The 23,111-nt window shown below is 56.0% G+C and overlaps 6 protein-coding genes across 6 annotated transcripts; 2 read left to right on the top strand and 4 right to left on the bottom strand.

Moving 5' to 3' along the window:
* Positions 1–61: 61 nt before the first annotated feature.
* On the top strand, positions 62–1,072 carry M421DRAFT_237304 (uncharacterized protein). Its single transcript, XM_033588457.1, has 2 exons — positions 62–936; positions 1,041–1,072. Exon 1 carries the CDS (start codon positions 275–277, stop codon positions 884–886), a length of 612 nt encoding a protein of 203 aa, XP_033445749.1. The 5' UTR covers positions 62–274; the 3' UTR covers positions 887–936; positions 1,041–1,072.
* A 769-nt stretch (positions 1,073–1,841) lies between these two features.
* On the top strand, positions 1,842–3,991 carry M421DRAFT_103050 (MFS general substrate transporter; the record flags this gene model as incomplete). Its single annotated transcript, XM_033586864.1, has 4 exons — positions 1,842–1,871; positions 2,178–2,282; positions 2,339–2,594; positions 2,679–3,991. 4 exons carry the CDS (start codon positions 1,842–1,844, stop codon positions 3,989–3,991), a joined length of 1,704 nt encoding a protein of 567 aa, XP_033445748.1.
* A 224-nt stretch (positions 3,992–4,215) lies between these two features.
* On the bottom strand, positions 4,216–6,182 carry M421DRAFT_69748 (phenylalanyl-tRNA synthetase beta chain; the record flags this gene model as incomplete). The annotated part of the gene is made up of 4 exons (XM_033596636.1): positions 4,216–4,385; positions 4,458–5,490; positions 5,540–5,806; positions 5,868–6,182. The coding sequence occupies 4 exons, from the start codon at positions 6,180–6,182 to the stop codon at positions 4,216–4,218; spliced, it is 1,785 nt and encodes a 594-aa protein (XP_033445747.1).
* Positions 6,183–7,112: 930 nt separating this feature from the next.
* M421DRAFT_69563 (MAP kinase) lies at positions 7,113–8,693 on the bottom strand (the record flags this gene model as incomplete). Its single annotated transcript, XM_033596619.1, has 3 exons — positions 7,113–7,242; positions 7,292–7,950; positions 8,001–8,693. The coding sequence occupies 3 exons, from the start codon at positions 8,691–8,693 to the stop codon at positions 7,113–7,115; spliced, it is 1,482 nt and encodes a 493-aa protein (XP_033445746.1).
* Positions 8,694–13,288: 4,595 nt separating this feature from the next.
* M421DRAFT_94592 (uncharacterized protein) lies at positions 13,289–15,577 on the bottom strand (the record flags this gene model as incomplete). The annotated part of the gene is made up of 3 exons (XM_033598217.1): positions 13,289–13,855; positions 13,969–15,197; positions 15,244–15,577. 3 exons carry the CDS (start codon positions 15,575–15,577, stop codon positions 13,289–13,291), a joined length of 2,130 nt encoding a protein of 709 aa, XP_033445745.1.
* Positions 15,578–19,100: 3,523 nt separating this feature from the next.
* Positions 19,101–21,441, bottom strand: M421DRAFT_237112 (uncharacterized protein). Its single transcript, XM_033588454.1, has 2 exons — positions 20,666–21,441; positions 19,101–20,621 (listed from the first exon to the last, which is right to left on the bottom strand). The coding sequence occupies exons 1-2, from the start codon at positions 21,035–21,037 to the stop codon at positions 19,251–19,253; spliced, it is 1,743 nt and encodes a 580-aa protein (XP_033445744.1). The 5' UTR covers positions 21,038–21,441; the 3' UTR covers positions 19,101–19,250.
* Positions 21,442–23,111: the final 1,670 nt, after the last annotated feature.

Here is a 23,111-nt window from a genome sequence, read left to right as displayed (position 1 = left end):
GGCTCGCTGCTCACGAACTACCGACTTGTGCTGCAGACGCCCTGGGCCCGGGGCGGATCTGCGCGGCATCACCAAACCTTGTTCTTGCCCCTCCTGCACAGTCTCGCGCGGCCAACCAACCCCCGCTGACCGATGATGCTCCGACTGACCGTCCTCACCGACACTCGGTCCGTGCCTTGTTCTTCATCTCTCTTGTTTCGACCGTCATCCGAGCCAGCCCTAGCCAACCCTGAACGGGAGCGCTAGCGATGATTCTGTCCGGCAGTCCGTGCAGATGTCATCTCGGCGAGGATTCTCATTGGGCAGGACGAGCACGCTGCAGCCAGGGGAAGCGTGTAGGAGCATCATGCGAACCGACGATGATGGTCGACCAGCTAGTCGTATACCTGACGTGTATGGTAGGGAGCGTGAAAAACTGGCGGCCCATGGCGAGTACCGAGGGGAGGCGGATGCGGTATATACTGAGGGTCACCCCCTCATTGTCACCGGGTTTCGACGGCAGCGCGCCTCGTACGAAGCAAGACCACACTCGTCCTACATATACCTACATATACCTACATATACCTACTCTGACGCCTATCGACGTCTTGCCATGAACGCTCAGCGCGACTACTACGAGCCCAGCAGTCACACATACGCAATGCCTCACCCCAACCGCCGTCTCCGCATCGACACGCGCACGCAGCACATCGATGCGCTCGAACAGCGCTTCTCCTCGCCCAGCCTCGTGCCCGGCATGGGCATCATGAGCCTGCTGTCGATGCTGTTGCACATTGAGGAGAAGAGCTACGACCAGCAGTTCTCGCCGCGGCGCGCCAGCTTCCCGCGGTCCAACCAGCCCCGCATCGTCGTCACGCCTGCGCCCGAGTCGCGGATGGCGACCTGAGGATGACGGAGTGCACGAGAACGTGCGTGAACAATCAGAAGACGGAGCAGGTGTGAACAATTCGAAGACGGAGCAGGTGTGAACAGTTCGAAGACGGAGCAGGTGTGAACAATTCGAAGACGGAGCAGGTGTGAACAATTCGAAGACGGAGCAGGTGTGAACAATTCGAAGACGGAGCAGGTGTGAACAGTTCGAAGACGGAGCAGGTGTGAACAGTTCGAAGACGGAGCAGGTGTGAACAATTCGAAGACGGAGCGGGCGTGAACAATCAGAAGACGGGGCGGGTCAGCTTGGGTGATGCAATTGCTGGTCTGATCAAGGACGATGGTGCGACGTGGGATGGATACGCGTGCGTGCTGCTCGCATGGGAGGGAAGACCGGACTGCAATAGCTCCAGCGCGAGCGTCGACGTCAACAAGCAAGCGAGACAGCGGTGTGGAGCGTGTCCGAGTGCAGCTGCGCGATGGAAGTACCGGCAGGGGCTAGCGTATGATGTTGGAGGTGCGAGCAGGGGCCCGGAGAGGGTGGACATGTTGGACTGTTGCGTTTGGGGGTGGTAGCGAATTAGCACATGGTTGACCTTTGCCTGCACTCGGCTCACTGTGGGTGGACGGCGGTGGATCGGCGTGCGTGAGATTGTTGGAGGGGCAGTCGGATGATTTGGAGGAGCAGTCAGATGATTTGGACGAGCAGTCGGATGATCTGAACGAGCAGTCAGATTGTCTGAACGAGCAGTCGGATGATCTGAACGAGCAGTCGGATTGTCTGAACGAGCAGTCGGATTGTTTGGACGAGCGTGGCCGGGTTGGATATGTAGATGGTGTAGTAGGTAGTCAGCTCCAGGCGACGCCAATCACGTCATCAGCCATGCTCAACCTGCAGCGGCACAGGGTCCAACAAGCGGTGATCTGACAGCTACATCGCATCGGACCAGCCTCACTAACAGCGGCGCGCCATGGTTTTCACATGCACACTGCACAGGAAGGTCATGCGATAGCGGAGGCTCTGTGATGCACCGCGGATCCCTCGTCTTGGCCACAGCGCACCCACGACGATGAGCGCGCAACACGAGCTCTCCCTCCTCCCGCCTCGGTCGCCAGCACGCACGATGCGCGACGCCGACGACGACCACAACAACAGCAACAACAGCAACAACAGCAACAACAACAACAGCAACATCAACAACAGCAACAGCAACAACAGCAACAACAACAACAGCAACAACAACAACAACAACAACAACAACAACAACAACAGCAACAGCGACAGCGACAGCGACAACGACGAGCAGCGCACCAGCTCGCACCTGCACAGGCGAACGCTGCTGAAACTCGACACGCTGCTGCTGCCCTTCCTGGCGCTCCTCTTCCTCTTCAACTCGCTCGACAAGTCCAACGTAGGTCCGGCCGCGCCCTCGACGGCGCCGCACCGCGCTGACAGCACACGGCACAGATTGGCAATGCCGAGTCGGCGCACTTTTCGCGCGACATGGGGCTCGACAGCGGCGACGTCAACACGGCCGTTGCGCTGTTCTTCGCCTTCTTCGTCGCGCTGCAGCCCGCGGGCGCCGCGCTGGGACGTCGCTATGGCATGGTCGCCTGGGTCCCGTCGTGCATGCTGCTGTGGGGCGCCTGCACCGTGCTGCACGTCTGGGTGCGGGCGCGGTGGCAGCTGTATGCGCTGCGGAGTGTGATTGGGTGCTTGGAGGGTGTGTGCCGCCGCATCGCGCTCGCTGGAGTGTGAAGTGTGAAGCGTCAAGAGTGAACTGTGCTGACGTTTGTGTGCGCGATAGCCGGCTTCTACCCCGTGACCGTGTCGTATCTGTCGCTGTTCTACACGCGCTTCGAGTTTGGCCGCCGCCTGTCGCTGTTCTACGGCCAGGCCGCGGTCGGCGGCGCCCTCGGCGGCGTCCTCAGTTTCCTCGTCTTCCGCCGCTTTCCGGACCACTCGGCCGCCGACTCGCCCTGGCACGCGTGGCAGGTGCTGTTCCTGCTCGAGGGCGGCCTGACCATGGCCGTCGCGCTGGCCGGGTATGCGTGGCTGCCGCACAGCGTCGAGACGGCCTGGTTCCTCACGCCCGCCGAGCGCCGGTACGCGGCCAAGCGCATGCTGCGGGACCGCCTCGCGCACCAGGGCCGCCCCGCGCGCTCCAAGCACCGCGACTCGAATGACTGGTCGCCGACGCCCGCCGCGGCCGAGGAGGCCCGCCGCCTGCTTACCCCGTCCGCCGCCGTGGCCGACGACTGCTCAGACGACGGCCGCGCGGCGCTCGACGACCGCGGCCTCACCCCGCACGACATCCTCTCGGCGCTCGCCTCGCCCCGCGCCTGGCACCTGCTGGCGTGCAACATCCTCAGCGCGGTCCCCGTCTACGCCTTCTCCGTGTTCCTCCCGCTCGTGCTCGCGCCCCTGACGGGCCACAGCGCGTCGCCGAGCCTGGTGAACCTCCTCACCGCGCCGCCGCACGTGTGCGGCGCCGTGACCCTGTTCGCATTCGCCTCGTACAGCGACACAACACAACAGCGGCTGCGCCCGATCCTGCTCGGTCTGAGCATAATGGCAACAGGCCTCATCTTTGTCGTCGCACTGCCCGAGTCGTGGCCGGTGCTCAGGTACCTCAGCCTCACCGTGCTGGTGAGCGGCGCATACATTGCGTCCCCGCTCACGGTGGCGTGGATAAGCGGCAACACCCCCCTCCCCGGGAAGAGGGCGCTGATGCTCGGTCTGAACGGCTGGGGCAATCTCGCCGGCGTGCTCGCCGCGCTGCTGTTTCGGCCGCGGTACGCCGAGGAGGGGTACATTGTGCCGTTTTGGTGGACGTTGCTGTGTGTTGCGCTTGCCGCGGCCGGGTATTTGCTTTTCCTGCGTAACTTGCGCGCGGAGAATGAGCGCCGTCGTGCGATTGTGCGAGAGTGGGGGCCCGAGCAGGTCGAGGCCGAGCGGGCAAGGGGCGCGGGGCCGCTCGTGCAGAGACACGCCGTCGCCGAGGGCTGGATGGCGGTGCTGCGGCGCTGTGGCTGGGTCGGCGCCGTAAAGTGGCTCGAGCGTGCGATGCGTGGCGGGAGACAGGGCGATGAGAGGATGACGTTTGAGTATGGGCTGTGATTTGTCGTCTTGTATGGCACGGCTGGGGTCACGAAGATGGGCACTCTTGGTAGCTGTCGTAGATTTGTTTGAATTGTTTTGCACCATCTCTGAGAGCGTCTCGTCTGCGTCTGCGTCTGCGTATGCGTATGCGTATGCGTCTGCGTCTGCGTCTGCGTCTGCGTCTGCGTCTGCGTCTACATCTACATCTGCGTCTGCGTCTACATCTACATCTGCGCCTGCGTCTACAAAAACACCTCGAGATTGAACTCGACGGTGCTGACCGGGTACGGCAGCTCGAACTTGTGCAGCACGCTGGGGTGCAGGATGCCGAAGACGCCAATGGTGTGCGTCTTCCCGCCGAGGTTGACCTTGATCGACGCCGCGTGCCCAGGGAGGAACGTCTTGTCTGCGCCTCGTTAGTCAATCGTCGTCGGTGTCTTGGACTCGCTCGTGCCGTCTGTCCGTCTGCACTTGCGCGACTTACCCTCGGTCTCCTCGATCCAGTACCCGTCCAACGCCGCCTCCAGCCCGTCCTCGCGCGTCACAAACTTACTCCGCAGCATGAGCATGACGCGGTCCAGCAAGCCGTGAACCTGCTCGAAGCCGCTCGTCTTGCCCATGATGGCAGCGGCAAAGTGGCGCTCGTTCCTGCTCTTGCGCTCCTTGGTCTCATCCTTGAAGCCGACGTCGCTGACCTCGAACACCTTGATGGGCACCGCGTGGTGCTTGTTCGAGTTGATCGTCTTCAGCAGCCCCGGCAGCAGCGACGTGCGCACGAGCTGGTACTCGGCCGTCTTGGGGTTGGCGAGCTTGATGGCCGTCTGCCCGTCGTCGACGCGGTTCAGCCACGCAAAATTCTCCTCGTGCGAGCACAGGATCAGCGGCATCACCTCGGTCCACCCGGCCGACGCCGACTCGAGGCGCACAATGTCCGCGAGCTTGTTGACGGGCAGCGGGGCCGAGACGGCCGCCGTCTTGTTGGGGTACACGCGCGGCAGCTTGTTGAAGCCGTACGCGATCGAGTAGTCTTCCATGATGTCGGCCTGGTGGAGTATGTCTGCTCTTGTAATCGGCACCGACACGTCGAGCACGTTCTTGTCCGTCTTCGAGGGCGACACGTCGTGGCCCATCTTGGCGAGGAGCTTCGAAATCTCCTCGGGCGAGAGGTCGAGTCCCGTGACGTTGTTGAGGTAGTCGACCTCGGCCTTCCACTCGCGCGGCGAGAGGTCGGGCGATATGCGCGACTCGTTGTTGTGGTCCGAGACAATGTTGACGGCCTCTATCGACTCGGCGTAGCCCGCGAACATGGCGGTGAGCATGTGGTTCACAATCTCGACCTTGGTCTTGTCCGTCGCGGTGATCTCCACCAGGACGTTTTTGGTGTCGAGCGTGATCTTGCTGTGGTTGCCGTTGATGATGGGCGGCAGCGACAGCACGGTGCGGTTCGCGTCGTAGATGACGGGGTAGACGGCCGAGTCGCGGATAATGTGCAGGAAGCGGCCGAGGTGCTTGTCTTTCTGCGGCGTGTCAGCGCAGGCTGTCCGTCTCGCCCGGGCGGGCACGCACCTCGTAAAAGTCCATCAGCTCGCGGGCGTTCATCTTCTTGGTCTGGTTGAGCGGGACAAACTCAATGTCCTCGGGCTTGAGCGCCTCGTACGTGAAGGGGCCCTGGACCGTGTCGAGGTCGTGTGTGCCAATCGAGACCAGGGTGCGCTGGCGGGCGAGGTTCTGGTGCAGCTTGTCCTGCAGCGCAATGAACGAGTCGTAGCGGGCCTGGGTGAAGGCGATGCCGCGCAGGATGACGGCCGAGCACAGCGGGCGGATCTGGGCAGTCTGCCGTGGGTCAGCGTCTGGCTGCTGGCGTCGCCCGTCTCACGTCTCGCGCGCCGCCTACCTCGGGCTTGATGTGCAGCTCCTGCAGCTGTCCGTCGGCGGGCTGCGTGACGCGCCACTGCGGCAGCTTCTCCTTGCCGAGAAAGACCTTGAGGTTCAGCGCGATGCCCTCGAAGCAGAGCATGTCGTAGCGGTTCGCGGGGATCTCAATCTTCAGCTGCGGCGGCTGCGCCTGGTCCTCGGGCTTGGAGCTCTGGCTGGTGTCCTCGTCCAGCTCGATGCCGAACTCGAAGCACAGCTCGTCGAACTCGGCCGTCGTGTACTCGCGACCGAGCTCCTTGAAGAGCGCCGCCTTGTCGACCGCGATCGTAGGCATCTTGGCGGTTTGGGCGCTGGAGATGCGAGTCCGGGGAAATGTGGCGGGGTCGTCGGCGGGGCTGTCGCGTGCGACGAGCGCGTTGTGTCGGGTTTGTGGATACGATGTCGATGTCGAGGATAGCCCGAGACTCAGAGAAGCTTCTGCGCGCCGTCAATGTCTTCGTCGACGACTGTTGTGGCGTCAAGGCGGCCGACTGACGATTTCGATGACTCCAAACTCGAACTGGAACTTTGACCGTGGTCCCGCAACGCTGCACCTCACACGGCCCGAGCGCAAGTCTAGCCCCAAACCGGCTGGCGCCTCATCCCACTTCACAGGCACAGACGACAACACGCTACGCGTAGACGAGGCTGACGTAGTATTGTTGTCTTCACATTGTTGTCGTGTCCACTACCACGTCGCTGTATGCCACAAGAACCTACCTGTAGCTCCAACGCCGTCAATGCCAATCGTCCTCCGCCGTCAATGCCAATCGTCCTCCGCCATCAATGCCAACCGTTCTCCGCCGTCAATGCCAGCCGTTCTCCGCCGTCAATGCCAGCCGTTCTCCGCCGTCAATGCCAGCCGTTCTCCGCCGTCAATGCCAGCCGTTCTCCGCCGTCAATGCCAACCGTTCTCCGCCGTCAATGCCGACCGTTCTCCGCCGTCAATGCCAACCGTTCTCCGCCATCAATGCCAATCGTTCTCCGCTCCGTGCTGCTATGCCTGACCTGACTGTCAAGCTGCAATATGTCGTCTCGACTCTTCACATCGTTTTGACCTCGTCATCGGCATCCTTGCACTTTGCTGTGCATGCCTGCTAATCCTCATTGCACCACGTGCCAGGGCCGTGGTTGTCTCATCAGCTCTCGGTCCATGTCCAGCACATGACCTAAATCTACATCCACAGAGAAAAGAGTGTCGTGTCGAACAGCAGCCGCCAAAGCCCTACTCCTTCCAGTCCCACACCTGCTTGAGGAAGTGCGCCATGTTGACCTTCTTCGACTTCATCTCCACCATCCACGGGTGCTCGAGCATGCGCCACGGTGTCGCTCTCCGCGGGCAATCCTTCTCGAGGCTGTCTCATGTCAGTAAAGCTATCGTGTCTGAACATTAGGACCACCCACCAGCACTCGATGAAGTACTTGAAGTTCTCCGACCACTTGATACCAGCCTCGGGCTCGTCCTTCAGCGTTGGGATCGGTTGCCGCACAATGTATGTCAGAAGATCAATGAGTCCGGCCCGGGGGCTCATCTCTGTGCCGTCCGCAGGGAACGGGAACCGATGCTGTGCAACTTCGAGAAGTGTCACGCCCAAGCTCCACACATCGCTCGTGATGGTGTAGCTCTGTCCAGTGATTCGCTCGGGCGCCATGTAGTACGATGTGCCAATGAAGGTATTCGCGTCGCCCTTGGTGCCAAACTCGCCCGACACTCCGAAATCGCATAGCTTGACCTGCCCGTTTCGGCAGAGCAGGATGTTGCTTGGCTTGATATCTCGATGAATAATGCGGTGAGAGTGTAGGTACGTCAGGCCGTTCAGTACGCCTTCTGCAACCTTGCCGAGCACCTTCTCGCCCGTGCGGCCGCCCAGCTTCTTGACTTCACGGTATACTGCATCCAGAGATCCACCTTCGCAGAACTCCATGGCGATACTGATCGTGCCATCGTCGTCGACGAAGGCGCCCCAGTACCGACAGATGTGGTCGCTGGCGCAGTTCTTGTTGAACGACAGTTCTCGTACAATCTGTTTCTTGACGTCTGGGTCGGGGTTTGTGGTGATGATCTAGGGTTGGGTGATCAGCATAGGTATCGTGACCGGCAGCGTTTACCTACCTTGAGGGCAAAGACGGTCTTTCCGCCCTTGAGCTTGCACCTTGTGACAGCGCCACCGGCACCCTCCCCGAGACTGCCGAGCTCCTCGATCAGCTTGTTTTTGCTGGCTGCTCTCCAGCCCATATCGTCGAGGTCCTCGACATCCAAGGGGCGGCCCTTCTCTAGCGACAAGGCCTCCAGGTCTGGCATGGGCTGGCTGCTCGCACCTCTCTGCATGGCCGACCCACCCTCGCTTCCACCTTGTGATATGGCTGAGATGGGATCCGTGGCCTGGCCCGGCTCTTGTAATGTCGAAGAGAAGCCCGAGCCATTTTGATATGATGACGCTGAGCCGTTCGCTTGGTTCTCGCCGAAGCTGCCAGATCGTGAGTTGGCGCTCGCGTCGCTCGAGTTGGCAGAGAGCCCTGTCGATATCTGGAGTGGCGGCAGTCCTTGTGGTGTCCTACTCGAACCCATGGGAGTTGCGAGTTGCAGTCGCGGGCGACCGCCTTCTTGTGGGGTGGTGTTCGAGCCCATGGGTGTCGCGAGCTGGAGACGGGGAGGCGCAGGCCGACCGACGCCGGGCTGCGCCTCGCTCGAGCCGTTCACGACGGGTCGAGCATTCGGTGAGGGCGGGATCGAAAGGCCAAGGGCCGGCTTGCGAGGCCCGCGGCCAGGGACAGGCGCTCGGAGCATGGGCACAGGTGAGGCCATGGTGGACGGGGGACTCGACGTCCCGTTTGCAGAGAAACCTGGCAGCATCTCTCGCGGTATCTTCGCAGAAGCACTTCTCGCGGCACAGCCCGCACGACTCCCGATGCAGCAGGTGCCTACTGCAGAAGGAGCGCCTGCTGTGCGAGGGCCACGGCGGACGCCTAGTCAGCCAAGTGCACTGGGACCCCGGAGACGCAGAGACGTCACAGATTCCTCGACAACGAGGACGTGTTTGTCCAGGCGGAGGGTTGCACGCGGGAAGCGTGGGTTCCGGCGTGACGGTTCGCTGCCGTCAGCCGAGGAATGCGGATTGACTCTTGCAGGTGGCGGCGGCGGAGGCGGAAGGGTGAGCACTGGGGGGAGCACTGAGGGGTGAGCACGGAGGTGGGAGCAGAGTTGTGGTGCAGTGGAGGACTGGGCAGCGGATGTGACGTTGGCGGGCCACGAGTCCTAGGCAGGTGCGGCTCGCAGGCGGCAGGCGCGACTCAGGGCGGGTAAGGCTGCGAGAGGAGTGTGTTGGGAGGGCTGCTGCAGAGGGTGCAGCCGTCGGCACTCCGCGGCGGGGGTCACGGCCTGTTTCAGAAGGCTGGGCTCACAACAGCTGTGGAGAGGTAAAAGGCACTCGAGCGTTCGGTGGTTCAGGGCCTCTAGCAGTGACTACACTGTCACTACAGCTGCCCGCGTGAGCAACCGATTCTGGCACACGCAGGAGAGCACAGTCAAGACACAGCAAGTAGCAAGCGTGGAGATGGAGACGTGGCCAGCAGGACGTCAACCGTCACAGCATGCGGCGTGGTCTGCGGGAAGACCGTCGTCAACTAAACTGCTCTACAAGCGCTGAGGTTGCCTGCCTGCGAGACGACTGGCTGAGAACCTTGTGTCAACAGCATTTGCTACGTACGCACCCCTCATTCGAGGCCCCAACATTAATCAATGCGCTGGTTGGCCTCTGGCCCCAGCTTACAGCTTGCAGTTCAAAGTCGTCCAGGCCTGATCAGATTCCCCAAGAACAATCCATCTCAGGCTGGTCAGCTTCGCCCTCAATCCCTCCATCGAGCGTGGTGGCACACACAAAGTCCCTCAACCTACTTGCATACGCGTCCAAACCTCGAGCTGTCCGAAAGCGCCCATGCCTTGCAGCGCGCGTCGACCATGGCTGTCGTTGGACCCTGCCCCGGCGGCTGTGCGCTGATCACCGCACAGGACATCAGACTTCATCTGGTGCTCTGCATCCTCGGCCCCCTCGTGAATGCTGAAAGAAGCTCTTTGCAAGACGACCCTGCATCTTAGTCCGGCTTGCGCCCCCGATTGATCACTTGGCTTGCATACCACGCCTTGTCTTGTCTCATCTTGGTCACCGTCATCTCTTGTCTCATGAAGCGCTGACGCTGCACCGCGGATGGCTTCCCGTCACACCGTAAGCGCCCGCTGTACGCCAAACATCGCAATCACAATCAGCCGCTGTCTGATTCCTCGTTTTCTCTGACGCAATGCACAAAACTCCCTAGCATGTTTTCCATCAGAATATGACTCTCGATGTTGAACATAAAAGTGGTACTCACATGACCATCAGAAGACATTCAGGACCACGGGCCATATTGTGGAAGAAGTTCCGCTCGCCACGGCGGTCCACAACAAACTCCGCTCTGACTGCCACAGACGCAGGGAACGAGGCCAAGCTGAGCGCGTGTGCACCGCGCAGGGAATGGGATTCGTCGTTTGCCGGCCATGTGCAGATCGACTGCTGGCGAGTACGCATCTTCTGTTGCCGCACGACGTTAACTTCCAGTCGAGTATCTGTTCACTGGGTGTTGCTTCTATCATTTTTGATGACGAGGCGGTCTCAGCCGTCCACTTTGAGCGCTTTCTCGGAGTCTATCGTCTCGCACGGCGGTGCTGTTTTTGTACCTTGTTTTCCAAGCACAAGCGACCCTCCGAGGGGTGGCATGATTGCCTTGCAGGTCGAAAGCCAGCAGATATCGTCTCCGCTATTGCCGATGTACATGGGCCCTCGATCCTTGTCTCCCGCGACCTTTGGACTGCCATGAATGAGGCGATCTTAAGGGCGAAGGGCAAATCTGAGAGCCGTTTTCTGGCACCACGATGAACTGCTCTTTGATGTAAGCCTGCGAAGTGGGGCAATCTTAACATATGGTTGTCAAGTTGACATGTCGCACATTCTCGACCCTGTTCGTAGCTTTGAAAGATTCTTTCATCCCGCACGCCTCCGGGTTGAGACAATACCTAACTGTGCGGGGGGCTGAAGCAGACACCTCATGATTGTTGGTTTAGTGCCGCATGGCACGGGATGTTGACTCTCACAGACAAACCTGGCCGGCGCCACGTGTGGCTATGGAACTGAAGACTGTGCGAAAGGTCGGGCATTAGAGCCTACTCCAAGTCTTCCTCCAAATCTTCCTCCAAGTCTTCCTCCAAGTCTTCCTCCAAGTCTTCCTCCAAGTCCTGACTCAAGCACGACCTCTCTGGTCCGGAAAAGCCCCATTGTGGCCGTCAAGGTGTTCTCTCTAGCCTCCTCAAAGTTCTTGTCATATCATGGTTGTTTGCATCACTCAACAGTTCTGCTACTGCCCAGACGGCGCAATAGTCCCACTCCAGAACATTCACGCCGCTCTGAGGGTATCCTGGGCTGCTGTGAACAGACGAGGCTACGCCTGTACGTCAAACGGTATTCGCAAGCTCACTGGGTATGTCACCAATCTACTTACGTGCAAGGTAGCACGTGTGTCTCACTCCTGAACTTGGTGACAATTCACATGGAGGGATAGGGCTTGAGAGATGCGACAACCCCTCAAATTGATTCTACTGTACCAACAATGTTCCCTTTCCATCGACAGCTGGTGCGCTACCTGTGTAGCAGTTTCGTGCCAGTGTGAAATATGGCATCGACTGCGCAATTGAGCATCGAGAGACTAGACAATTGATTGATCTGCTTACCTTCATCACCTCCGCAGCAACGACTTCCGACCCTTCATTCCGAGTGGCAGCTCTCAATAGCCCATGGACCAGCCACGCACGCCGAGCGATAGCTCTTGGCCACGATCTTCCTGTCGGTAAACTTGAGCCCCATCTACCTCATGTGGCGTGCCGAGCATGCATTTGTCACCAATGCACTCGCCAACCGCCGTGTACCAGTCACAGCGGTACTGGGTTGCCCCCACGAGATACCCGGCAACCGAGGCTACGGTGGACACAAGTAACCATTGAGTCGTTTCTCATTTGGAACATACCGGCCGCGACTTGGCCACGGAACTCGGTCTTGAGAGAGTGACGAGCTGGGTCGGTGAGCCGGACCGCACACAGGTATCTGTATATAAATACTGCATACATGGGTATGTTGCTATTTACATAAGACATCCTGGTTCTGCCATTGTGTTTTCGTCGATCATCAGCACTTTTGGAGTATCATGTGTTGGTAGAGTAATATCTTAGATCTCACAGGGTGTGTAGGCGTGTAACGACGAGTGTTTCTGTAGACGGCCCTTAAAATCAACTGTCGTGTACGTGTCAATAGTACACGAGAAGCGAAGAGTCGAATATCTGCATACCCCTGAGCCGGATTTACAGATTTAGCATCGATTAATCGATCCGGTAATTGATTACTCGATCATTTATGAAGACTCGACCCTGGGGCTCATGCAAGACCTGGTCTGGCGATCAATCAGCCCATCGCTTGCTTGCTGCCAGCTCTGCTAAAACTGATACTGGAATCCCCACATACGGGGACATACTCACTGGGGCTAGTTGCTGAATTACGATCGCTGTGTCTGAGCCCTCGATGGAGTAAGCCGTGCCATGCCACGCATCCACAAGCTCACGAGTGTCAACCATTTCTTGACACGACCTTCCCAACTTGTCCGTTGGCGAACTGCCGTTCATACCGACCGCCAGATGCAGACACGAGCGTGCCACATGTGGCGTTTCAGACCGCCTGGTTCGTGTCAGGTGTCAGACGTCGTGGTGGATTCTGCAGTGGGTCTGCTCGAGGCTGAGTTCGAGGCTGAGGCGAGTGTCAAAGTAGGTCTCTAATACAGGACTTTTGATGTGAAGGAATTCAAGTTGAAACGAATAAACCGAAGTTGGAACGAGTAAACCGAAATCGGAACAAATATGTATACCGATCAGCTGAAGGGCCTAAACGTGTTGCACGTTTGTATAGCATCAAGTTGTATCAAGTGTCCGTTGTGTGTGTGGGGATATCTATTGAAAACGAATCTATCTACGTGAACCGATGGTGCCCAGTTGTTGTGTGTCATCAATCGTAAGTCCAAGCTGGACGCGGAATGTCTAACGAGGATGAAGAGGGGTAGTTGCAGAACGCTGGAACGCTACATTATATGCACTGCAGGTAGATGAAAGACGCCGGGACTTGAATGCCAGGCAGTGGGTACGCTTGACCCTTTACGCCAACCAAAATGTGAAAAGAAAAGAAAATGCAACGGTACCGCCAAGACAAAACATATGATGGTGGTCGGGGACCAAGGCAGAACTTGCTTAGTGTGACCAGGGACGAGAGACTGCAACATGATCGGTCAACTTCGAGCATCTCGGGTACAGCATACGATGCTACGATGTTGTCAGATCATGCTTGCTATCGAGTCCAAGCTTGCTGCTGTTGCTCTGATGCCCACAAGCTCAGGTTCACTGACTTGATGTGCAAGGCTTATCGGCGGTGGTGCTAGATACGATGTAGAGAAGTTGGAGAAGTGTTGCAGAGGATTGGGAAACAACCCCATAACACTTTGCTCCTTTGTATTTGCCGAATCGTAGCGGAGCTCAGGGAAGTCTGCCGCTGTTGGCGTGTGTAGAGCATGTAATGGTGAGGCTGTAGTGGGCGTCTGCGGCGGGTATAAAGAGGGCGTTCCTGCCGATGGGGTTTGGTACGATGTACCGCTGCCATATGAGGTTGTGCTCAGCGAGGGTGTTGATGTCGGAGTCGAGACCGGCATGCCGAAAGTGCGAAGCGCGGAGCTGCCCGGTACCGGCGTAGGCGTCGAGTAACGGTGAGAAGTTGCGTTGACAGGCGCCAACTCTTGCTTGACCAGATGCGACGACGAAGATGCCGAAGAGACAGTGCGAGCACGCCCTGCATGTGTTTCACGACGCCGCTTGGGCCCGTCTTTAACTTTTGGGTGGGTGTGACACTGGTGGTACCGTTAGCAAGCGAGCTTGTGTGACTTTGCATACAAGTAAACGAATCATGCGCGTGCACGAATCGATAGGCATGGGTCACAAGGAATGCAGGGCAAAAACTGACCTTGTAAGCATGCCTGAACCATGTTGTCCCTTTCTTTTTACTGCTGACCAACGCTATCCACTCGCCGCAGCTCCCGCAGAGGCCTTCCCACACATCGAGATTTCCCTCAGTGCGGCGGGTATCTTGGGGTCCTTGGAATGCTGCTCCAGTTGCCGCGCTGACACCATGTGTGAAGGACTTATCGTACCAGAACGCGCTGTTCTTCAGAACAAGCCAACGTCCAGGCTTACAGAGGCCACACCACCCCTCTCGCTTGTTGCCATGCCCGCGCACCCATCGCGGTGTGTACAGATCGCCGTTGAAACGAAGGTCCTGCTCGTGAGGCACGAGATCTGGGTCTGATGGGTTCATGTCTGATTCAGGTGGGTTGGACGGCTCTTCATGCAGAGAGGAGTACAGATCCGGCGGGTCCGAAAGATCTGCGAAATGCGACGAACAGCCACCATGCCTGTCGACATTACTCTGAAGCAGACGGAAGAGTCCTTGAGAAGGAAGCGGTCGAGGGACCTCGAGGTGGTAGGGTTGATCTCGGGTTGCAAACAGAGGCGGACCGTTGGAGTGCAGCTGATGGCCCTGTGAAAACAACACATTTTGCGCGGGCATACCGTAATTAGCCATTGCGCTAGATGAATAAGCTGGCATCGAGTGATGCGGATTGCGGCGCGGCCCATATGGACTAAAGTGGTCCGGAATCTGAGGGACTGCGGATGGGTTGTTTGGCATCGACGTGGGTGTCTGTCCGGTTGACCAACGTTTAGACCGGGTGCTTTCGAGTGTGTAGGGCGATGATCTGACGTTGTTGTGCGGCGCGGGAGACATGCGAGCGCGGCCTCCAGTACGCGAAACAGATTCATACGGCGACTTCCTTGGTGAAGCAAGCGGTGACAACAGATGACCACCGGCAGGTTCGACTGGATTCCATGTATCGCACTCAGACACGTATGAGACTGCCTCAGAAGAACCCATCTCTTCATAGGAAGACACATCTGGAAATATTCCCCCGCCTGTGCTGGACATCGAGAAAGACGACTCGGACATGCGGCGAGGCCCCCGAGGATTGAAATGTGCCGAGTTATCAGCGTCGTGCTGGCCCATGCCTTGAAATTGACGTAGATCGATGATAGGTGTGTTTTCGTCCTGACCCATCAGCCCGTGGCTAAAGTCTGCAGCATCTGCATCGAATGGAGGGAACGACTCGAGTTCATCGCACACCTTCGCGCCCCAGGGACCTGTGTGAGTCAGTATAGAACGATGGCAAGTTTAAACCGGACATACTAGTATCAATGACATTTGGAAAGTACTCTCCAGACGTTGTTGTCGTCGGGTTGGAGGTCATACCATTGTTCAAGGCCGCGGTACTGAATGCTGGTGCTTCAGACGTGTTGATGTCTGACCTGGATAGAAAATGCGCATGCTCATCTCGGGTCGATAGCATTGGGCCTCGAGGCCCAGCATAATATGAGTTGTGGGTCTGTGGTACGGCCCACGTGGGTTGAGGCGGCGAAGGTCTTGTCATTTGCTGAAATCCAGATGGAGGTTGTTGCCTCTGGAAAGGATAGTGGTTATAAGCATACATCTGTGCTGCTGAAGTAGGCAAAGCCTGATCCATGGTATGCGATTCACTCGATGGTGGCCGGTATCTATATCCGCAGTAAGTATACTCGTAGAATCTAGACCTCGATCCGGACCGATCATGGGAGCCTTACTGTTGAAGTGCATTGAATGCCATCTTTAGCCACGTCCTCTATATACGCTGGTCTCGGCGAAGATATCTAGAGCAAATGTCAACGATCGATTCAGCCAACTGCGTATCCGTGCAGATATTCGATCGACAGCTTGCAGAGTTAGGAGCGCCGCGTCACGGGGCACCCGGCTAGGCAAGCAAGGGAGAGGAGGCGTGCTGAGACTCACAACTGTGACAAAAGAAGCTACTGGCGGTCAAAAAGAATGTGTCTCGAAGATAGCGCTGTACGACCACGGCTAAGTGGTTGTAGTGACGCGACTAAAAGACTGTTAGGCTAGACAAAAGAGTGAATGGACAACAAGAAGTTCCAAATGCAGCCAGCGCGGATAGGAGTCCTTTCCAGAAAAGAATGAATGTGAATTTAGATGGGCCGGGATTGCTAAAGAATGACGGAGCCGAGTAGAACGGGAGACGTTGAGGGCCAGTTGTAGTATATGTTGAAAACACGGGATCGTGGGTTCCGAGAGCGACAACAAGGTGAAATGACCTTTACGAACTTGATGCAACAGAACCACTCGGACTCGGTTTGAAAGCAGTGTCGCGAGGCGCCTTGGCTGCAGAGGATCTGGAACAGCGACAGTAGAAGCGTTCACCCAAAGGAGCCTCTGGGTGGGGGCTTGTAGTGGAGGGTGGACCGGGCGCAGGGCTGCTGGGATCATGTAAGGCGATTAGAGACGTCTAGGATAGCCGTACGAGCTCGCACGATCCTCGTCCTGTCGGCTTCACACGGACGAAGACCTTGTTAAAGAGCAAAAGACGATCCCTGCGGCGGAACCATCAGCACAGCCATGGTTGACGCGCATCAAGATCAGTTAGCATGCCGCGAACAGGGAAATCGCTGGTCAGCGGCAGCAAGGTTATGGGGACGACATCTTCCTCTTTGGCCGAAGCTGAGTTTCAGCGCCCGTTTGGGAGATTGAGCATCGTTTAGGAAGGATGAAATGGTAAAGGTGCGGTCGGTGCTATACGCAATTTCGAGTATCGACTACTACCACACCTCTGCAACCGTGGACCGTACAAATCGCGAATGGTGCCAGATGCAGTAATATGCTAGCTGATATGGGTGTGCGACACGGAGTTGAGTGACGGGAGTGGTGGAAGGGGCACGATTTGAAATAGGACTAGCGTTACGTAAGCATCCGCTTAACGCGCTCGGCCAAACAACGCGCCTTCCTCGACCGACGCGACAAGCCCGAAACTCTCTTCAAACGATCAGGGGTTAATTGATAACAACCCTCGCAACAGTTCCCGCACCATCTCCAGCATTTCTGAAATGGAGTGAGTTGATTCGTTCCGGATCGCGCTCGGTCCTGTCGCACAGCGGAACGCAGACCGATGTTTCTGTCACGCTCTCTTTACTGGCCCGCGTGACCGATTATTGAGATCGTTGCCCACATGGAAGCGTTAAAGGCTATACGGGAAGAGACGCACATGTCGTCATCATCTGCGAAATTCTACGCGGCGCCGAGTCCAATTGACAGTTGACAGCTGTGGAATGCTGCGCCACACCATCTGTTTGGGTTTATCATCTAAGTCAGCCTGGTCGTCTACAAGACCTGCAACCTCAGATTGTCGTCAACGCCGGTCAAGGATGCCGCAGCACGGAATGTCTTGCCTGCTTACCTTGGTCCCTGGTGCTCAGCACCTGGTCTTGTGCGACCATTGGGACAGCAAATTGTATCTCCGGTCAGTTTTCACCAACCAGTAAGCAGAGATCACTATGGGAACTCGAGCAGCGATGATGCGCTGTTCTTGCGTCAATCGATTGCCGAGCTCGGTCTCCTCTCCAGATGCACTGGCCGACTCAGACCAGCCGCAGCTATCGTTCTATTGACGATACGTTTGAGCGAGATCGTCGTCACTCGCTATGTCTTCTCGTGTTGGTGGCCGTGATGCCATGCTAGCTACGTCTTAGTGAGCGGACTGGCGGACTTAAGTTTCTCTCCCTTGCTTTACCATGCAGGCAGAGCTTGATTAGACAGTTCGGCCATTTCATCCTACACCATAACAGCGCCTGCCACCGCTTAGCTTTTTCTGCCACTTCAAAACCACGTGTTCTGTCGTACAAGAACGTCCTTCCAATCCACGGTATCTGCATGAGACTTCCGAAGGGGCATAGTGCGATTCCATTATCGGTATTTCGCTCGCCTACTCCAGGTACACCCCGCGCTTGGCTGGTTGCGAATAGATACTAGAGTCATGTATTAAGGCTTCAGCTTATAGCCCCCAGCATCCGGTCAGATCAGGATCGTCAACAAGGTATGCCAGCTGACGAAGGGCGATCCAATCTTATGCCGACTGCAGATCTTGAATGAGACCCAGCAAACACGCAAGGTACGAAGCAACCGCAAAGTGACTACTCACATGAGATTTCGAGCCGACGCTCGCAACATGCACAGACATGAATTGACGTCAAAGCTAGGTCGATTGCGTGGCTTGAGTATCTAAGAATGAGCAGTTCAGTTGACAGATTCATTGAACTGACGCAAGGGACGTCGACAACGCGCAGACGCTGTCGGAGCACGCCGTGGAATCTGATCCTCTTGCGCGGCTGTACAAAAAAGACCGAAAACACATATGACCGAGACAAATCTGTTGCTCACGGCCAGAGACCCGACGAAAGCCGGTATGCACACCGTTGCACGCACAAGATGGCTCACAGACGGATGGTCATCTCTGAACAGCAAAACCTAGCTAATGTCGCACGAAATGTCCCTACTGCCTCTGAGGACGACAATCCGAGGTTCACGACGCCCTCACGATCGATTGCGACTATGCACGTGCATAACTCCCATGTGCTGATTTGAGTTCGTAAATCGATCTAACTATCACAAAATGCTTGACCCATCTATTACACGGAGAAATATCTTTGCAAGACCTTACTATAGTAGACTGCGTGTTCCTGTGACAGCAAGTTCTCCACGATCAACGATGACCCAAGTCAGCCCTACACCATGCTTGGTAACTTGAACATTAGGGCCATCCTGATTTGACGTCGATCGTAACGCCAGCAATCCATGATCCGGGACTCTAGATATGACAGGCCATCGCTGGCGGAGCGGGACGCGCGGACATAAGCAACAGCCAAGTAAACTTTTGCACGACCATCACTGGTAGCTGGCACTGTATGTAACGTGCGGCAACCATTGTGGCAGGCTTATTGCGTGGGGTACAGAGCAAGCTATGCCAAGCCCAACGTCGCAGTCCAGCAGCCGCCGGCGCTCGCCAGACCGTCATGACATGGCCAAGTGCCGGTGAACGATCGAGCAGATTGGATTATGTGCCTCACGCCCACCGGCTAATGCCGTTCGAGCGGTGGAGTCGATGGTTTGATACTCTCCGACATGCAGTGAACCGTTCATGCTTGCGCGTGAACGCTAGTTCCCCAGTCACCACATCGTAGACCTGTTGTGGAGGCTCTCAGCAAAGGCGTGACCCGCCCATCGAGTCTCGCGACAGATTGCCTCGTATGGAAGGACCTGTGCATGGTGCATTCGATTTCGCACTAGGGGGTTCTACAGAGCTGACGTTTCTATGACTAGATCTTCCCGATTTTGATGTCGCAGCCTCCGCTCACTGTGTCAAACACCATCTTACTCCCTCCCGTTCCCTTCTTCGCCTCAACATGATTCTTGCCCGGCTCATCGTTCTTGCGCAACAGCTCTAGCTCTTTGCCTTGCAGATGCAGCTCTCCGCTCAAACTCGTACCTTCGACATGGCCCTGCCACTCTTTCGGGTACTTCAATCCCACACCGCCAGACACGCTCTTGTGTGTACTCACCAAGCCCGTCAAAGGCATACCTTTGGCCCTGTAAGGCGCGCGAAGAGTCACGTTCATTCGCCCAGAATGTGTGCTGGTGTCCAGCGTTGAAGTGAAAGCGCCAGACCTGTACGGCAGAATGTCTGCAGTCATGGAGCCAGCTACTGTGCTGAGTTCAGTCCGCGAGCCATGGATGAATGTCCCATCGACTGATCCCACGATCGTGTTGATGAACGTTTGGTAGTCACGCTCGGGAATATATTTGCTCTCGAAGTCTACCCGCAAGCTGCCTGATTGCGAGCTCGCTTTGAACACAGCAGGTGTGGATACCCCTGCCGCAACACCCTTTGGCGCAATATCGATGTTGACTGATCCAGTCTTTGTATCGATAGCCAGAAGATCTGAAAGTGCGTACTTTCCGCTGATGGAGCCCGAGGTCGTTTTGAGGTAAGTCTGTCGCGAGTTCAGCATCGACGCGTCGAGAGTCCCGGATGTTAACGAGATGGTCGTCGTGTCTGTGACTGAGAAGTTGACACCGCCATGAATCTGCATACCCAGATGTGTGGCTTCAATATTGAGATTGTCAAGGGTGGTTCCTGGCGCCATGTATAGCACTATCGACATACCTAGACAGGCGGAGCCAGCTGGTATGCTCTCGGTGCTAGGGGTCTTTGATGACCCCCCGACAATCAGACTATTCGATGTCGAGGTGTACTTGATACTGTCTACGTCAATCGCAGGCGACACGGCGTAAGACATCCTCGCGTGAATGGTGCCGTCGGCTTGACCCGCGGGCGCTTTTGTGATGTGCACCCAGCCCTGTATACGCTTGTACGGCCCGTCAAGCTGATGCATGGTTTCCTTGATCTTGACCTCTTTCGAAGAGCCGAAATCGTACTTCTCCGTCTTGAGATTATACTTCTTCCCGCACCTTGCCGGCCATCGAATTGGGAATATCTGCTCCAACTGAGGCGATGAGCTTGGCGTGGTGGCTGCTGCGCTCTGCGAAGGCCATGGGATCGCCGTGAAGTCAGGTGCAATCACACCTTCAGACTCGTTCGGCCATGCGGGCTGTGTTGACGTTGGCGTCATAGATGCTCCAGTCGCCACAGCATGAGCTGAAGCCTGAGTCACGGGTACGACAGAAGCCTGTTCCGTCAGCAGGACACGTTTGCTGGAAGTGGAAGACACACCTGTCTATCCTTGCGCGGCGATATTGTGAATGCTACACCAGCCGCCAACACAAAGACGACCAGCATGCAGATACCAAGCCATTTGGTCCACTTCGTGCGCAGTGTTTGTCTGAAGCTTCTCCTTCTGTATTCATTTTGCTTGTACTCCTGTTCCTCACCATTCAGCAAGTTTGCACCCTCTTCACCACTCGGTCTCCCATGGTAGAGGCCTGGTGTCGTAGCCTCGAGGTACGTCGGTGGTGCATCGCGAGAGTCGAGGGATTCGTCTAGTAATGGTGTTTGAGGTTCTCGGTCTTGAGTTGCATACCCTGTTAAGAATACGGCTTGTGGCTGTCGCGATCGGCTGTTCGCAGCTGCGGTATCAATGAACATTATGACTAGCTATCGAAGCGTAACAGTATCTATGGTGCAATGATGCCTGGGTCGTCCAGGAGGCCAGAAATCGGGTCGGGCAGCGAGGCCAATCGATTTCTACCCTCCATCTTGAATCTGGAAGAAATTGAGTGTAACAGAAGTTGGTTGGGTGCAATTCTGTTACATTTTCGTTTCGCAATTGGAAACATGGCTCGTTTCGGGTGTGTATCCAAGTTCTTGGCTACAGCAGTCAGTTGCGCGGCGACCTGTTGTAGCTCTAAACACCTTTCTTCGTTGGTATCTACCCGGTGACATTTACATCGGCTCTCCTACCTTAATACCATTTTTGCAATTCCAGGTGTCACTATGTAGGCACTGCTATGTCCGGGTATTTTGTTTTGTTGATCATCACCTTGGGAGCCGAAACTTTGTAGAGGAAGATCAACGACCATCAAAGTTCCTAGGTTATGCGTTCTGCGCGAATTGTCGTTAGTGCATTTTTTCAGATGGTCACGACTGCTCGCGATAGGTCTTTCAGGATTCTACAAATTGACTTGCAGCCGCATCAACTCTGCGGTAGTGTCCGGAATGTTATCGGAAAACTTTGTTCACGAGGAATTCAAATGGCGGGGCTGAAACGCTGCGGCCCTTCTTCGGCGCGATACCTAGTGGCGACAGCGGCAGGGCTTAGCCTACTATGGTATCCGGTAAAAGTAGTGTACATTGGCCAGTGCACGTTAGGGGTGTCGCCACCGGAAATTGAAGTGGGGGAAGCTTAATAAAGTGATTTATTACATACAAATCTTAACGTACCTCACGGGCGAGTGGCCGGCCCGGGCGAGTGACCAGATTTTGCCAAGACCACACCAAAGTTCAACTTCTCTTGCAAGTTACAGTATACAGCACTAATCTACAGTATCTTGCGCATCTCTTATGCACGTTCGCGCGTTGTGCCCTGCCTTACTACATCTGCCACAGCGTTGTAAAGACTGAGTGCCTGGTTCAACGCGCCTCTTCTTGCTTGCCTTCTTCCCATCGCTACGGGCTTTAAACTCCTTTAGAGTAGTTAAGCGTACTCCTTCGCTCACTGTAAGAGTCCCTCCCTCTAGATCTGTTTTCTTTTGTGCGATTTACAGCGTGTAGCAGCCTCATTAGCAGCCTAAAGCTCTGCAACTGTAACGACGCAGGCAAGAAGAGAGATATCCGGAATAGGTGTGAATCCGCTGCGAGGCATATGGGAGTGCTGGGATGATAAGAACACCAGGATATATTCTCTACACCTAACATACTCTATCACCAAGCTAGTCATATCACTAAACCAGTCAAAAACTCTTAGCGCGCCTAACTTATACTGCAGCAACTTAAATTACTTACTATTAAACAGTAATCTAGCGTACTGTGTACTTGTATTAGATTTAGAATCTTCTCTTGTATCTTTCTAACACGTTTAAGCGTTGTGCCTAGTGCCTCTACAGTTTCTACAGCGCTGTTAGGCTAAATAGGTCCTTTCTTAAGTATCTATACTACAAGTCTTCTTTAACAGCTAAGCTACTACAGACACCTTAGCAGCTACCTGTGATGCTGCTAGGCTATACTTAAGTGTGCTGCCATGCTAGGCTGGCGGATGGGTAGGGTATGCTTTTTTACGTTTTGGCTTATAGCTTCTTAACTAGCAGAGATACGCTTACATAATCTATTATTTGATAGAAGTGCCTAGTATTGCGCCTTCTAATAAAAAAAGAATTAGCTAATTCTGCCTAGTATTAGCTAAGTTATTAACACTACCTAGCAAAGTATACCTATCAATAGGTAGGCTGGCGGATGGGTAGGGTAGGGTAGGGTATAGGTATAGTCACGTGATTTATGGGTAGGAACTAGGTAGGGTACATGAGGTACCCTACCCAAACGGTTTGGGTAGGGTAGCACGTGACTGGGTAGAGGTATAGGTAGGGTAGCACGTGACTAGGTATAGGTATAGGTAGGGTAGCTAGGTAGGGTCTAGGAATGGGTAGTTATTAGCAAAATCTAGGTTACTACTCTAGACTTTGTACTATTGTATACTTTAGAGCATAAGTATGTGATAATAGACTGT

This window comes from Didymella exigua (assembly GCF_010094145.1).
Source record: "Didymella exigua CBS 183.55 unplaced genomic scaffold M421scaffold_28, whole genome shotgun sequence".
NCBI lineage: Eukaryota > Fungi > Ascomycota > Dothideomycetes > Pleosporales > Didymellaceae > Didymella > Didymella exigua.
Note: the sequence above shows the minus strand (reverse complement) of the source record. Positions and strands in the feature narration are given on the sequence as shown.

What these genes read in the sequence shown, in the direction of transcription:
- M421DRAFT_237304 (XM_033588457.1), top strand. Translation starts at nt 275, where the DNA reads ATGTCATCTCGGCGAGGATTCTCATTGGGCAGGACGAGCACGCTGCAG.
- M421DRAFT_237112 (XM_033588454.1), bottom strand. Translation starts at nt 21,037, where the DNA reads ATGTTCATTGATACCGCAGCTGCGAACAGCCGATCGCGACAGCCACAA. An exon ending in CGCCGCGCAAGGATAGACAG is followed by an intron (nt 20,622 to 20,665) that starts GTGTGTCTTCCA and finishes CTGACGGAACAG; the next exon opens with GCTTCTGTCGTACCCGTGAC.